Below are 15,968 nucleotides of genomic sequence, written 5' to 3' on the forward strand. Positions count from 1 at the left end.
TAAATCGTTCAACCAAGCCGTTACAGATCGGATGATAGGGCGTGGTCGTAAGCTGGCGAATCGACAACAGTCGGCTGACTTCCTTCATCACGTCTGATGTGAACTGACTTCCTTGGTCCGTTAGTACCTCGCGCGGGACTCCCTCTCTACTATAAACGTCAACCAGAGCTTCCGCAACGCGTTCAGTCTCTATCCCTTTTAACGCCACCGCCTCGGGATAGCGCGTCGCGTAATCTACGATTGTCAATATGTACCGATTTCCACGGTCGGTCACTGGTTGAAGAGGACCCACAAGATCTATCGCCACCCGCTGAAACGGAATGTTGATTAAAGGCATGGTACCAAGGGGTACTTTGGATACGCGTCCCTTGGGATAGGTCCTCTGACACACATCGCACGATCGACAAAATCTGGTAATGTCGCTACTCACTCCAGGCCAGTAAAACTCCATCATGACCCGATCCGCTGTCCGTTTGGCTCCAAGATGCCCCGACATCATGCGGGCACAACAAGCTGTTTGAACGTTCGACCATTCGCCACCGCAGGACTCTGATATTCCCTGTATATCAATCCACCATGTTCGAAAAATTTCGACTTTCCTCCATCCCGCCTCTCTTTGACCTCTTCCCGCTTTGCCATACCTCTGACACTATCCAAGCTAGGGTCATCCTATTGCGCCTGTCTGATGTCACCCGGTTGAACGTCTGTCAAAGCTGTAGGTACAGTGAGAGGACGATATGGCTTCCCTTCTTGTTAAATCTGCACTCTTGTCTTGACTGCCACTACAAGTTCCTCACCATAATTCCATCCTAAGTAAGGATCATCTGGGGCTCTTGCGCCTTCGATATTTCCCAAAATGAGCTCGTAGATTGAATTCTGCATACACCAGGCGTCTACAGAACCAACATAATAAGGCGTGTCTACCATTACCTTAGCAATAGGTACTTGAAGAAGACTTCCATCAGCCAATGTACAAGTCTTAGTATCACCAGTTAACTGGTCCTGTGTTGCCAAGCTTTGCTTAAGCACCACCCCACTACACCCCGTGTCTCTTAAAACCGTCACTACTTGCCTGCCAACCAGCCCTTCAACCACCGGCATCCTACCCTGTGATTGGTCTGTCTTATGTACTTCATCCGACATTTCCCTATCGACGACCACCTCATCGTACTCCAAAGTGTCTGGTTTCTTTTTCCGGTTTCTAGCTCTATGGCGGTGTTGATCTGTTCCGGTTACCATGGAAACACGATTTGTGCCCGATTTCTTAGGACAGTTGTACGCAATGTGATCGGTACTTCTGCAGATAAAACATTGTCGAGGCTTCTTCTTTTCCTTGTCCTTGACATTTGCGTTAGCAGAGGACGATGACTCCGGTGTGTCGGACTGCTCCCGCTTAGGACCATGAGAAGGATTCTTTCCCGCGTTCTTATGCTTAACAAGACTGCCTTTATTACCCCTCGCTTCGGAATATTGGTCAGCAAATTTAGCTATTTCACCTAGTAATTTGGTAGAACGTTCCTTTAGCCATAACACAAGCTCTGGTGCAAATGATTGCAGAAATTGATCGCGCACAATTAGGTCTTTAAGACCCTCATAAATCTTAGCCGTGTTAGACATTTCTCGCCATCGTTCTATGTAACTGTCGAGTCGCACGCCAAACTGAGTAAAACTTTCACCTGACTCCGGCCTACATGTATGGAACCTATTCCTATAGCCTTCCTCCGTCATTTCGAAACGTTTTAGCAGTGCCGTCTTCAGTATATCAAAGTCGAACGACTGTTCCACAGGTAACCTTGTATACACATCAAGGGCTCGCCCTTTAAGTAACGCCCCTAAGTTGGTCGCCCAGTTACTTTTTTCCCATTTTTGTGCCGACGCATACTGCTCAAACCGTCTAATGTAAGAGTCTATATTGTCCTTATCCTGCTCAAACGGTGGGAGCTTGGGACCACGCACCGACGGTTTCGCGTTACCCTCCAAATCGGAAGTACTTGGCTTTTTCTCAACTGCTAACAGCTCAAGCTTCCGTTGATGATCACGAATTGCACGTTCCTCGCGGTCTTTCTCCAATTCAAGTTGAAATCTCACCTCCTTCTCAACACTTTCGCGTTTTTCTTTAATAAGCTCGAGCTCATGCAATCGGGCTGCCTCCTGAAGTTTGTCATCGCGTTCACGTTCACGTTGGCGTTCCTCCTGTTCACGTTCACGCTCATCGCGTTCTCGGGCTTGCTCTTCACGTACGAACTTCGCGAGTGCCTCACCCTCAAGTTTCATTTCAGTTCCTATGGCAACTAACTCTTTTATAGACGACATTGTGAATTTATAAGCTTCAAATTCGCATATAAGACAATTTGGTAAAGAAATTCTATACAAGTAATTGGCCTACCAAAGAACATATGTATATATCATCAGTCATCTCCATCAACACAAAACTTCATCCCACCGCTGCCACCAAAAATTGTAACGGGAAGAGCGGTTTTGTGTTGATGCTGACATATATAACTGACACTTGTTCCTTAGTATACCTGTACATATATTTATTTACAATGACAGAAAAGGTAAGTTAACACGGATTCTCTCACTCTTTGACTCCATTGCTACAACACAACAAAATACACAATAACACTGGTAAAGATGGGCTGTGGTCCACACTTTCTATAAAACAGTCAAACAATGAACACTACTGTCTCAGATCACAATGCAAGTGGGCAGTAATCCACCATGTTGCACACTGACGGCCAAACGTCCTCACACTTACTAGTGGGCTGAGTTCCACTTTCGGTGTACTGAGTCCCTAGCTACCATAGCTACTCCAGGTACTCCACAACCTTAACCCTCCCAAGCCGAAGACGAATCCTACATCAACAGACCCGAGGGTTGGACGATCATCCCAAATAACCATTCCCAGTTGGAGGACTGTATGAACCTTGGTCTACCTCACCGGTCAATAGCATCGGCCACCGGTCCGTAACACTCCGGAAACGTCAATGTGAGACCCCACCGGCACCAACAATATCGGGTTAAACTACAATATAATTGACATCCACTAATCACAAACTTATTCCCTATCATTCTGAGTAAATTGCAGTAACCGTCTTTAAGGAACACGCTATTACTAGCAACGCTACAACGTAACCCGTTTTGCGTGTAATATCATAAGCCACAATAGATGTAACCACTCTACGAAACTCTTTATAATTATTCAAAATTATTCCAGCTTATAAACAGTAATTACTTAACTACAATTGGGTTTGTTATAATGTTACATATTATGCCGCATCACTCCTTGAATATACAAATGTAGCGTCACCACCTTACTAGCTTACAATAACAAACGCGCACCTGCTAACACGTGTATACACCTGTACAGTACGGTTGCGACTCTATAAATAGAACAGGTAATGACACTGTTTACGGCTGTTTATCTCACAGCAAAATAACTCATGAATTTAACAATACATATATAAACCTTTAACGGGTATGGCACTCACCGAAAGCTGCGGTTTCCGTTGGTGTTATTCCCGTATTTACGTTTATTAACCGCCCACGGTTACAACGCACCTGCTAGTGTCCCATATTCGAATGTCCTCCCCTCGTTTCCAAATAAATATCCGATACACGACTTTCTACCGTGCGCGCGTAATTCAAAGTTCTTATGCATGTGATATGTGACAAGCTTACACAACACAGAATAGGTTACATAGGTTAGAGTATGTTACACACCAGACGGTAGGATGCTCAAGACAGAATATTTTACACATCACAGAATAGGTTACATAGGTTAGAGTATATTACACACCAGACGATAGGATGCTCAAGACAGAATATTTTACACATCACAGAATAGGTTACATAGGTTAGAATTGGTTACACACCAGAAGATAAGATGCTCAAAACAGAATATTTTACATATCACAGAATATGTTACACATCACAGAATAGGTCACATCACAGAATAGGTTACACAGCACAGAATAGGTTACACAGCACAGAATAGGTTACACAACACAGAATAGGTTACACAGCACAGATTAGGTTACACAACAGACGATAGTATGATCAAAACAGAATATTTTACATATCACAGAATAGGTCACATCACAGAATATGTTACACAACACAGAATAGGTTACACAACAAAGAATAGGTTACATATCACAGAATATGTTACACAAGAAAGGATAGGTTACACATCACAAAATATGTTACACACCAAACGATAGGATGATCAAAACAGAATAGGTTACACAGCACAGAATAGGTTACACAACACAGAATAGGTTACACAACACAAAACAGGTTACACAACACAGAATAGGTCACATCACAGAATATGTTACACAGCACAGATTAGGTTACACAACACAGAACAGGTTACACAACACAGAATAGGTCACATCACAGAATATGTTACACAACACAGATTAGGTCACATCACAGAATATGTTACACAACACAGAATATGTTACACAACACAGAATAGGTTACACAACAAAGAATAGGTTACACATCACAGAATATGTTACACAACACAGAATAGGTTACACATCACAAAATATGTTACACGCCAAACAATAGGATGATCAAAACAGAATAGGTTACACAGCACAGAATAGGTTACACAACACAGAACAGGTTACACAACACAGAACAGGTTACACAACACAGAATAGGTCACATCACAGAATATGTTACACAGCACAGAATATGTTACACAACACAGAACAGAATATGTTACACAACACAGAATAGGTCACATCACAGAATATGTTACACAACACAGAATATGTTACACAACACAGAATAGGTTACACAACAAAGAATAGGTTACACATCACAGAATATGTTACACAACACAGAATAGGTTACACATCACAGAATATGTTACACACCAAACGATAGGATGATCAAAACAGAATAGGTTACACAGCACAGAATAGGTTACACAACACAGAATAGGTTACACAACACAGAACAGGTTACACAACACAGAATAGGTCACATCACAGAATATGTTACACAGCACAGATTAGGTTACACAACACAGAACAGGTTACACAACACAGAATAGGTCACATCACAGAATATGTTACACAACACAGATTAGGTCACATCACAGAATATGTTACACAACACAGAATAGGTTACACAACACAGAATAGGTTACACATCACAGAATAGGTTACACAACACAGAATAGGTTACACATCACAGAATATGTTACACGCCAAACGATAGGATGATCAAAACATAATAGGTTACACAGCACAGAATAGGTTACACAACACAGAATAGGTTACACAACACAGAACAGGTTACACAACACAGAATAGGTCACATCACAGAATATGTTACACAGCACAGAAGGTTACACAACACAGAACATGTTACACAACACAGAATATGTTACACAACACAGATTAGGTCACATCACAGAATATGTTACACAACACAGAATATGTTACACAACACAGAATATGTTACACACCAGACGATAGGATGATCAAAATAGGTTACACAGCACAGAATAGGTTACACAACACAGAATAGGTTACACAGCACAGATTAGGTTACACAACACAGAATATTTTACACATCACAGAATATGTTACACAACAGACGATAGGATTATCAAAACAGAATAGGTTACACAGCACAGAATAGGTTACACAACACAGAACAGGTTACACAACACAGAATAGGTTACACAACACAGAATAGGTTACACAATACAGAATATGTTACACAACACAGAATATGTTACACACCAGACGATAGGATGCTCAAGACAGAAAAGGTTACACAACACAGAATATTTTACACAACACAGAATATTTTACACATCACAGAATATGTTACACACCAGACGATAGGATGCTCAAGACAGAATAGGTTACACAACACAGATTAGGTTACACAGGTAAAATGCCCATTATCCAGTGTAGGTCAATAATACCATAATTATACAGAATTTCATTTTTTTTATCGCGAAATGTTCTCTGGTACTAAGTGACAAAACGATTGTATGCAATATTGATTTACAGCCATGTTAATGTAAAATCTGTTCTAATCAAATACAATATAGTGGGAGACAGGTCGACAGATCCTTCAGGGACACACTCTACACACTAGATAGTAATAGCTTAATGTACAATTAAGAATTGAACAATGTCCATGTAACACAGCAGTTTTAATACAGTGTCGAGATTGAGGAGATCAAAATGACAGTTAATCTTTACAGGAGACGTTCCTCTGGATTAGACCTAGTATCACAGGTCACTTCCATCATAATGCTGTGTATACTATTGCCATATTCCTATGCTGGTTCTTACAGAAATATGTCTAACCTTCACAAGGATTTACGATCAAACTACAACCGAGATATACGCCCACTGAGCAATCAGAGTAGTTCAATAGCGATCAACATAATGTACACGCTCACATCTTTGAACGAATTTGACGCCGTAAATGGAAGGATGGTGACCACAGGGTCTCTGTACGTCACCTGGATGGATGAGATGATTACGTGGCTTCCATCAGACTACGATGACATTAAGACGATAAAGATGCGTGAAACGTTTGTATGGGCACCAACATTTGTAGTTGCCAACGGCGCCGATGATATTTATATCAAGGGAACGAAATCTGAAGATTCTACCGTTCTCTATGACAACACGGGAAAGGCTTCGCTTATTTTGAGTGGTCTCATATCTACAACATGTGACCCGGATATTACGTATTACCCTTATGACGTACATCAATGTAACCTACAGTTCACAACAAAGGAACCAATGAATGAAGTCAGTCTAAATTTTGATGCAGTATTTATATTGCCCGGTGCTGACAGTAATTTGTTTTGGAAACTCGAATATTCGGAAATGCGAGCATACAACGTTCAAAACACAAACACTTTCATCGAGGTAACCTTTGCATTAGAGCGACGACCGACGTTTTCATTGTACAATATACTTGTTCCTGTTTGTCTATTGAATTTCGTCAACCTCTTAGCATTTGTACTGCCGGCAGACTCTGGGGAGAGGGTGTCATTTGCCACTACGATACTACTAACAATATCCGTGTACATGACTATCATGTCGAATAGTATCCCAAACACCAGTGACCCGGTGTCCATCCTCACGATTTCTCTGATGATCAAACTCATCAACAGCAGTCTTATAGTTTTGACAGTGATCGGGACGTTAAATATATACCGCCTCAGTGACGTCACGCCAATTCCTAGTTGGCTGTCGCGCATGTTATGTTTACATAAAAACTCGATCCGTAAGATCAAAATTAGGGGCTCAAGGATTGGTCAGAAGCTTGAAATGTCAGATCTTAAAACAGAGCATTGCAGAACAAATTGTGATATTGAAGTTAAAGGAGCAACAACAATGGAGCAAAAGAAGATGCCAGATTCTTCCATCACGTGGTCAAAGGTTGGGAGATCGTTGGATTACATGTTGCTATTGGTGTTTAGTTTAGTGATAAGTATAGAAACCATCTTCCATATGGTTCGAATAATATGTCGAAGAGGTTGACTTTTTGTCTAAATTTGAAGTGAATTTATTGGAGTTACAATGTTAGAATGCTCATTACACAATACTGGTGTACAATTTTATTTAATGGCAAAATCTTTCCGTGCGAAATTGCCTTTTTTCTCAGTTCTGGTAATTCATATGGATGTATTTATAATTTACATGTATCTAAAGATAATTAATTGTAATTACGAATGTTTATGATTTGAAACAATGCAGAAAAATAAATGAGGAATAAATATGTATTTATGTCATTCTTAACTTTCCAACTTTACAACTTAAAACGAAGACCTATAGTATATGCAATTTCTGTAACTTTGATTTTAGCCATGTCTGAAGGATCTGCAAGTCCTTATATATAGGTACATGTATGTAACAAATTGGTGTGGATACGAGGAAACATGCAACGTTGATAATCCGATAGTGTTCAATAGTTGAGTTACAGAGCTGATGGTATAACTGCCATGTACTTACATCCTCTTGTTTGACGTCCCGTATCTACTTAATTCTAATTGACCATCCCTTGTAGACGTTTGTGATATCGTTTTGTCGTGTTTTTCCAATATCATCATAGCACTATCCCAGTCTACTTGAAATATACCGTGCCTTGACAATGGCAGATACATTTATCCGCGAGGGGCGACAGTGTCCCGTCTTTGTCTGGCATTGATTTTAACAAAACACGTGTGAATAAACATGTAGTATTTACAATTCAGAAAATTAAAAAAGAAACGCATGTGAAGGCGTTTTATGCCACTACACCTTTGATAAACAAAAATTACATCGAAATCAAGATAGGCAATAAGTTATTCTATATGGATTAGCAGTTTTCGATGATTTAGAATACAGCATTGTTTATCAGCACAATAAATTAATTATAAAAAAGTCACATGTATTGAAATTCATTATTGTATACATGTAGATGAAAGTATGGTTCCAGGATGAATTTGATTTCATACTTGAAGCTACTGCATCTAAAACTATTCATCAAGATAAGCTGATCAGTATCAGAATAAACAGTCCTGGGAACAATGTGACGACGGACAATTTACTTCGAGAGTATCAAACAATTCATATCACCATGGTAATGTAGAAGTGAAATGCCGCCCCAGATACTTCATTACAATGCTCTTCCAACAAAACTCTTATTGATAGCATAGCCTACCAAGGAAATACCACTTCTCTACCATAACTTCACAGATACTGGGCAATGATATTCAGAATATTTGAAACCAATGTTTGACCGGAAGCAGAATATAATTCAGTATCAAATTAATCCAAACGTGATATTTTAATGTCTTTAGTTTTGATATGTACTTTATTGTAAAAAGGTTTTACTTAAGCAGTCAAATTTACGTGCTAAATATGATGTTTTTTAGAACGTTTATTTGTGGACTATGTTTTGTCGGCGTAGGTGACGTCAAAATTCGTATTTCTGTGCCAACAATTCCCAATTTTTGCTGTTGTTAGGGTATCTTATAATGCTAAAAGTCATTGGCAGAATGGTGTTATAATTTTTCAAGACTCTCCGTGTAAATCGTTCTTTTGTTCCTATTTTCACTAGATTTGAATGAGTTCGGATTATGATTATGTTGACATGTAGGTGCATTCTTCTTGTTTTTCTTTAGCTATTTTCAATACGTAACGACTCGATAAGAGCGTGACGTGCATGTTCTTATTCTGAACCGTGCTACTATTCTAATGAACATCATATATGAAAATCACATATCTCCAAATCCCACATTAAGCCGACTGGCCACAGAAAACACTATCAAATTCTCGAAGTCATTAGTCTCTTCCGGTTACTAATTGATATAACGCGAGGCTTGTGTCTTTGAATCTATATTGTAACAGCATTAATTTTAGCGACATTGTTATATCGACAAACGATATTATAGATTTGTCTTTACAATGTGAGTTTTGTAAGCGAAGGTCCGGCGATGAGTATATAATGGTCTTCTACCTATATACAGGTTTGACTATAAGCTTATATTTTGCTACGTCAACCTAACGATGCATTAGATACAACGTTACAAGCCAGCATAATTATTCCTGATATAGTGGTGTAAGTTAACTTCTGTAATTCATGATAAGCCATTATTGGCAAAGACGGGAACTATTTACTTTAAGAGAAATTGCTAAAAGAAAATACAATTCTGAAATGATTTATCACTTCCACAAGCTACCAAGCCTTTTAAAGAATGTCGACAGGTTAACAGATCTACAAATACTACTTGTAATACATCATAATTTCTTATTGATTTTTTGTCATTGGAATCGGATAAGTCTACGTAGCAGCTTAACTTTGAGTCATTATCTCACGAACCACACACAGGGTAACCTGGTCAGTAAATAACTTTATGATTCTTTTGAGGATTACAGTTTCAGTGCAGCAGCAGAAATATTGCATGTACATCATGAAGATTACGACCCATGACGTAAGGACAATGTTATTAATTCTGTCGATGTTCCTCTCGAGTACATCAGCAGCGTCCTATGGCAACATGACTGGCCTCCAGTCTGACCTTCTGACGGGTTATTCTAGGAAAGTTCGCCCCTTGGAAAACCAGGACAACGCTCTTTTTATTGTTATGATATACACTTTGAAGTCACTCAACGACTTCGACGTAGTTAATGGAAGAATGACCACCATGGGATTATTTCATTTAGCATGGACAGATGAGAAAATGACATGGAATCCCGCTGATTATGGAAACATACAGAAGGTAGCGTTTAGGGAGTCAGATGTATGGGCTCCTATTTTCTTCATTGCTAACGGCGCGGATGACATGAACACGAGAACCTCAAGGTTTGGGGATATTTCAATATCTTTCTCCAGCTCTGGGAAGGCAGTATACTTACTAAACGGCGTGATGACAACAACATGTGAACCGGACATCACCTATTATCCTTACGATGTCCATATGTGCTCAGTTACACTGACTACACAAGAGCTGGCCTCAGAGATACAAGCCACGATTCTGGACATGAAGATGGAACCAGACACAAAGAATAATCTTCTTTGGAAAATAGTTGATTTTAAATACAAAAACTACGAACAGAAAAACATATCGTTTATTGAAATATCTTTAATGATTCAGCGACGTCCAAGCTACCTGATTTTTACTATTATTCTGCCTATTTGTCTGTTAAATTTCGTGAATCTCCTAGCGTTCATTCTGCCGGCAGACTCTGGGGAGAGGGTGTCGTTCGCCATCACGGTGCTCCTAACCCTGTCCGTGTATATGACTATAATGTCGGATAGTATACCCAACACCAGTGATCCGGTGTCCATTCTAACCACTTCTTTAATGATCAAACTTATTTACAGCGCCATGATAGTATTGACCGTTGTTTTCATTTTGAAAATTTACCACACTGATGAACGCAAGCCTATTCCACTGTGGGTTTTGCGCATAATACGATCCAGAAATAGAGTTGACAACAAAGATGAATTTGAAAAGCAAGAGGATCGTCCGACTGTCGATAAAATGAAGGACACACAAAGCATAGCACAGATCACATATACTACCTCATTTCCCACGTGGCGTTCCGTTGGCCAGGCATTGGACAACGTATTCTTTGTGGTATTTACATGTGTAACTGTTGTCGAGATTACTTACAACCTGGTGCGCATTACGCATCGCATAGGTTGACCAATGACTGTGTTATTTGTACTGAAAATCTTAGTTGTACTAGATTATATTGAACGTTATTTCTGGAGGACAGATTCTTGAACAATTGGAAAAACTGTTTTACTTACTAGTGGAATCTAATATCTGAATTAACATATTAGATTCTCCATTAACAGCTTAATAACATTTCATAGCGAAGAACTGATAATTATTATTCCACGGGAAGTGTTTATTGTGTAATCCGTCACTGTTCATCTACACCGGGAAATATGTTTTACAGTCTAAATATTCCAGCATTCCGGAACACCTGGTCGCATTATACTTTTTTTACCTTCCAGGACACCAGGTCTTATCGTATCTTTTCCTCCCTTCCAGGACACCTGGTCTTATTGTACTTTTTCCTCCCTTCCGGAACACCTGGTCTTATTGTACTTTTTCCTCCCTTCCAGGACACCTGGTCTTATTGTACTATTCTTCCCTTCCGGAACACCTGGTCTTATTGTACTTTTTCCTCCCTTCCAGGACACCTGGTCTTATTGTACTTTTTCCTCCCTTCCGGAACACCTGGTCTTATTGTACTTTTTCTTACCTTCCAGGACACCTTGTCTTATTGTACTTTTCCCTCCCTTCCAGGACACCTGGTCTTATTGTACTTTTTCTTCCCTTCCAGGACACCTTGTCTTATTGTACTATTCTTCCCTTCCGGAACACCTGGTCTTATTGTATTTTCTTCGCTTCCGAAACACCTGGTCTTATTGTACTTTTTTAGGAGTCCCCGCATCAATATTTGTTTTGTTCATATTTGCAGTCGTTTGATCGAATTTGAATTTGAATCTTGATCATGTTGACATGTTACTATTTTCTTTATTCATTTTTTCCAACAGACAGACTTAAATAAGACATGTAAGAGTGTTTAGTGTTTCATAAGAAGAACTCAGTGTTATGCCTAGTTTTATAGAATATGAGTTTGAATTATGAATATGTTGCCTTGTTGGTATTTTCTTGTTGTGTTTTAAACCATTATGGATATATACATTGACTGGTATTCTGAGCATTTTTTTTACCTTCTTTTTGCTAGTTCTTGATCTCACCTTTTAAATGTTTTTGACAGGAAAGTAGCATGGTTCATTTTGTTGGGTAAGAGATTGTTTCAATTGCCTCTATTTAGGAATCTGAGAAACCCTTACACCAGTAGAATTCAGTCTTTTTTCTGATAATGCCATCAGAATACGTGTCACAGGAAATAATTCATTTTCACGTATTATTCTTATAGTTTTCCTGGTTAACGGACGTTCATTGTTATTTCGTGACAAACCTTTTCATCTTTCATTAAAATGTAATAGTATGATAATTGGATATTGAGAAAAATTATGTGAAAATGTTAAATTTTCATTTGCTTTATTGAAAGTACACCTGTGTAGCAACCGAGAAATAGAAAGCTCGAAAAATGGCTCAAATTCTTTTTGACCATCTCAGTATTTAACTTTTTAAAGACATTATGCTTGGATAAAGAATTTTCAGAATTAAACACGAGGAGATTTCTATGCTTCAAATTTTGAAATCCAAATAGCCAGTTTTACAAGATCAAGAATCAAGCTGAAATATTAGTTTTTCAGTCCTAAAATTCGAGGAAAGTGATCAACCAAGTCGAAATTTATGAATTTTGAAACTATGATTCGTTGTGATAATTCATGTAAAATTAAGTTGAAAAATACCCCTAGACTTCCGGTTTATACTCATGAGAAGTACTTCAGTAACGAATAAAACGTCGAAATTGTTGACGTTATTAACCGAATCACACCGTCTAAAATGTAGTCCACAACTGATTTTTGTTTTAAAAAAGTCATTTTTGCAGCTAATATGTAGAACGATAGATAACAACGTATGTAAACACACAAAAGTTCAAAACATTACGCTGAAATCCATTTGATATTGAATTCTGGTCACACATCAGAACAGTACATCCTTAAATCTTCTGTTAGCTGCATCCCGTTTGATTAGTGACACAAACCTGATGTCTGTTTGAAATATCCTTTTTGTGAAAACGATTAACTTTGTTGATCACGGAATTTTCATTTTTCTCTGTCGCCTTCACGGTTACAATCCTAGACGAACGAACCAGTTTACTAATACTTTGATTCAAATTTACCTTATGTTAATTTTGTATTGGAGGTTGCAATTCTATTTTGTTTAATTATTGTACATTCCTTTTTAAATAGGGAATCAGAAATGTTACCTTCGACGAATGGAAAATGTGAAAAATGAAAATACCAATATATTATCATAATCAAAGTCCAAACTCATATTCATTTAAATCTGACAAAATATGGTTTAAAGAAAGACTTACACGACGTCTCAAGAAAAAGTACAAGAAGGAGAATAAAACCACGTGTTCCAGAGGAGTGCGCGTCTTCTGCTTCATCTACCATGTAAATCTTAATCAACCCAAGTAAGTTATATCAAGTTCTCTAATGAGATGTAAGTTATTGTTTGGGGGATATGGTCATCTAGAAATGCGTTTCGTGCTTTTTGAAGGTTAAAAAACCGACACTTTTGATTCTTTTTTTATCAAAAAAATATAATGTTTTTATCGGAGATTGGTTTGGATTTGAAGTATATTTTATATAAATGAAGAAGACAAGAGACAATTTTGATCAGTTTATTTCACAGCACTTTAACAAATATGTCTTTATATACATGTATAAGTATGTACACATAAGGCAATTAGAATCAGAATCAATATCAGATATCACCAACTCCACTATGACCTTTACAAATAGCAGAAATAATGGAAGCCATTCCTGTTTTCTTAAGTCCATTATGGGCATCTATTCAAATTAATTGCTTCAAGTTAAAGTTGGGTATTGAGCTATTCTATTGCAAACACCTGTCGGTGAATTTTAAAACGCCATTTAGTATCAGCCTGTGAACATATTTGAATGCAGTTTAGCTAAATTTGTTGATACTGTGTAAACTATCCATTTTGTAAAGTACATATTTAACAGTTTTAAGTTCATATATACATATGTCATTGTTAATTTTACATTTCATTAACATAAGAAAACGCCCAACCATCGTCATGCAACTGTTGAATAAAAATTAGAATAGATAGTCTCAGAATACTTAAATCTATTACATATTGTAAATCTGATATACATCCACGATTAGTGAGGATTCCAACAGGCGTTTTTTTCTAAAATAAGAGATAAGTTAAAAGACATTCAAAGTAACCCCACGCTTAAGGATTTTTTGTCTCTACCTGGAACCCTTTCCATTTATAAAGATAGGTGTTAAAACTTCTGAATAAAATGTTTCTAAGGCGATTTCCTTTTGAAGAAAACAAGTAGTCATCTGCGCTTTACTATGGCTAAAGATCAATATACCGATGATAGATAACGCTACACACAAAAAAGGGTGATATAAGTAGATAGGATATTCAAATGTATTCTAAAGGTTCAAGAAACCTGACGTCAAATATTTTATCCGCGATATAACAACGGTCGGTAGCAATGCTGGATGGAAATAATTTAATATTGATATCTTTGTAACGTGCTAAAGTACACGGTAAACTTCTCTAGAACACATAACAGACACAAAGAGCTGCTTTGATAATTTCTTTAAATAATGTGACGTCATAATTGTGAAATGAAGTCATACTTGCTAATTACACAATGACGTCACATTATGGAGGTATAGAACCCCGATTACTTCAAAAGTTGCAAATCAAATAAAAACAAATCATTTTACACTAGTTTTACCCTGACTGATCTACCTGTTGCTGATTTTATCCGGATTGATCTACCTGTTGCTAATTTTACCCGGACTGATCTACACGTTGCTGATGATACCCGGACTGATCTACACGTTCTGATGATACCCGGATTGATCTACCTGTTGCTGATTTTACCTGGACTGATCTACATGTTGCTGAATTTACCCGCATTGATTTACCTGTTGCTAATTTTACCTGGATTGATCTACACGTGGCTGATGATACCCGGATTGATTTACCTGTTGCTGATGATACCCGGATTGATCTACTTGTTGCTGGTTTTACCCGGATCGATCTACATGTTGCTGATGTTACCCGGACTGATCTACCTGTTGGTGAATTTACCCGGACTGATCTACCAGTTGCTGATTTTACCCGGATTACGTTGACTTAGCTGGTTTGACCAATATTACCTTGACTTTGTTAAATTTCTACCCGGATTATCAAGACTTAATTTGTCTTATCCAGACTACCTCGACCTAGCCCGTATTGTCCGGACTACCTTTACTTGGCTGACTTTATCCAGATTAACTGAAAGGCCTTAACACCAGCTGTCTGATGGCTCAATTCCAGTGATCAAGACTACCAGGATTTCTACAAGAAAAATAAACAAGTAGAATATCTCTCCTTATATCAAATTAATATGTAACCTCGTGTTCATTTCACCTTGTGAACTTATGATACCAATGTCACTAACTATTAATACAGTCTTTGTGTTGTTTGTATTTGGAACCTCATAGATAATAGTAACATCGGTTAAGTATTGATTCCATCAATTTAAAAAGTGACAAGGTATTTGTCAGAAAGTGATGTGTTAAGATCACTATTAATCACTGTGTTCTGTCACTGTAACAGACTGATACAACTTCCAGTGGGATTACTGATTACTCGACTTTGATATTGATGATGATGATGATGATGATGATGATGATGATGATGATGATGATGATGATGTTGTTGATTATGAATATATGATGATGATGTTGTTGTTGTTGTTGTTGATGGTGATGTTGTTGTTGTTGTTGA

The 15,968-nt window shown here is 38.0% G+C and overlaps 3 protein-coding genes across 3 annotated transcripts; 2 read left to right on the top strand and 1 right to left on the bottom strand.

The window, feature by feature from the left end:
- Positions 1-753: 753 nt before the first annotated feature.
- On the bottom strand, positions 754-2,313 carry LOC132551402 (histone-lysine N-methyltransferase, H3 lysine-79 specific-like). The gene has a single exon (XM_060215543.1). The coding sequence runs from the start codon at positions 2,311-2,313 to the stop codon at positions 754-756; it is 1,560 nt and encodes a 519-aa protein (XP_060071526.1).
- A 3,908-nt stretch (positions 2,314-6,221) lies between these two features.
- LOC132551403 (neuronal acetylcholine receptor subunit alpha-6-like) lies at positions 6,222-7,538 on the top strand. Its single transcript, XM_060215544.1, has one exon. It carries the CDS (start codon positions 6,222-6,224, stop codon positions 7,536-7,538), a length of 1,317 nt encoding a protein of 438 aa, XP_060071527.1.
- A 2,501-nt stretch (positions 7,539-10,039) lies between these two features.
- On the top strand, positions 10,040-11,191 carry LOC132551404 (acetylcholine receptor subunit alpha-like). The gene has a single exon (XM_060215545.1). The coding sequence runs from the start codon at positions 10,040-10,042 to the stop codon at positions 11,189-11,191; it is 1,152 nt and encodes a 383-aa protein (XP_060071528.1).
- Positions 11,192-15,968: the final 4,777 nt, after the last annotated feature.

The sequence above is a fragment of the Ylistrum balloti genome, unplaced genomic scaffold (assembly GCF_031769215.1).
Source record: "Ylistrum balloti isolate Yb309-2 unplaced genomic scaffold, AGI_CSIRO_Ybal_v1 Utg370196, whole genome shotgun sequence".
Lineage (NCBI taxonomy): Eukaryota > Metazoa > Mollusca > Bivalvia > Pectinida > Pectinidae > Ylistrum > Ylistrum balloti.

Excerpts from the sequence above, each read along its gene's own strand:
- LOC132551403 (XM_060215544.1), top strand. The coding sequence starts at position 6,222 with ATGACAGTTAATCTTTACAGGAGACGTTCCTCTGGATTAGACCTAGTA.
- LOC132551404 (XM_060215545.1), top strand. The coding sequence starts at position 10,040 with ATGACTGGCCTCCAGTCTGACCTTCTGACGGGTTATTCTAGGAAAGTT.
- LOC132551402 (XM_060215543.1), bottom strand. The coding sequence starts at position 2,313 with ATGTCGTCTATAAAAGAGTTAGTTGCCATAGGAACTGAAATGAAACTT.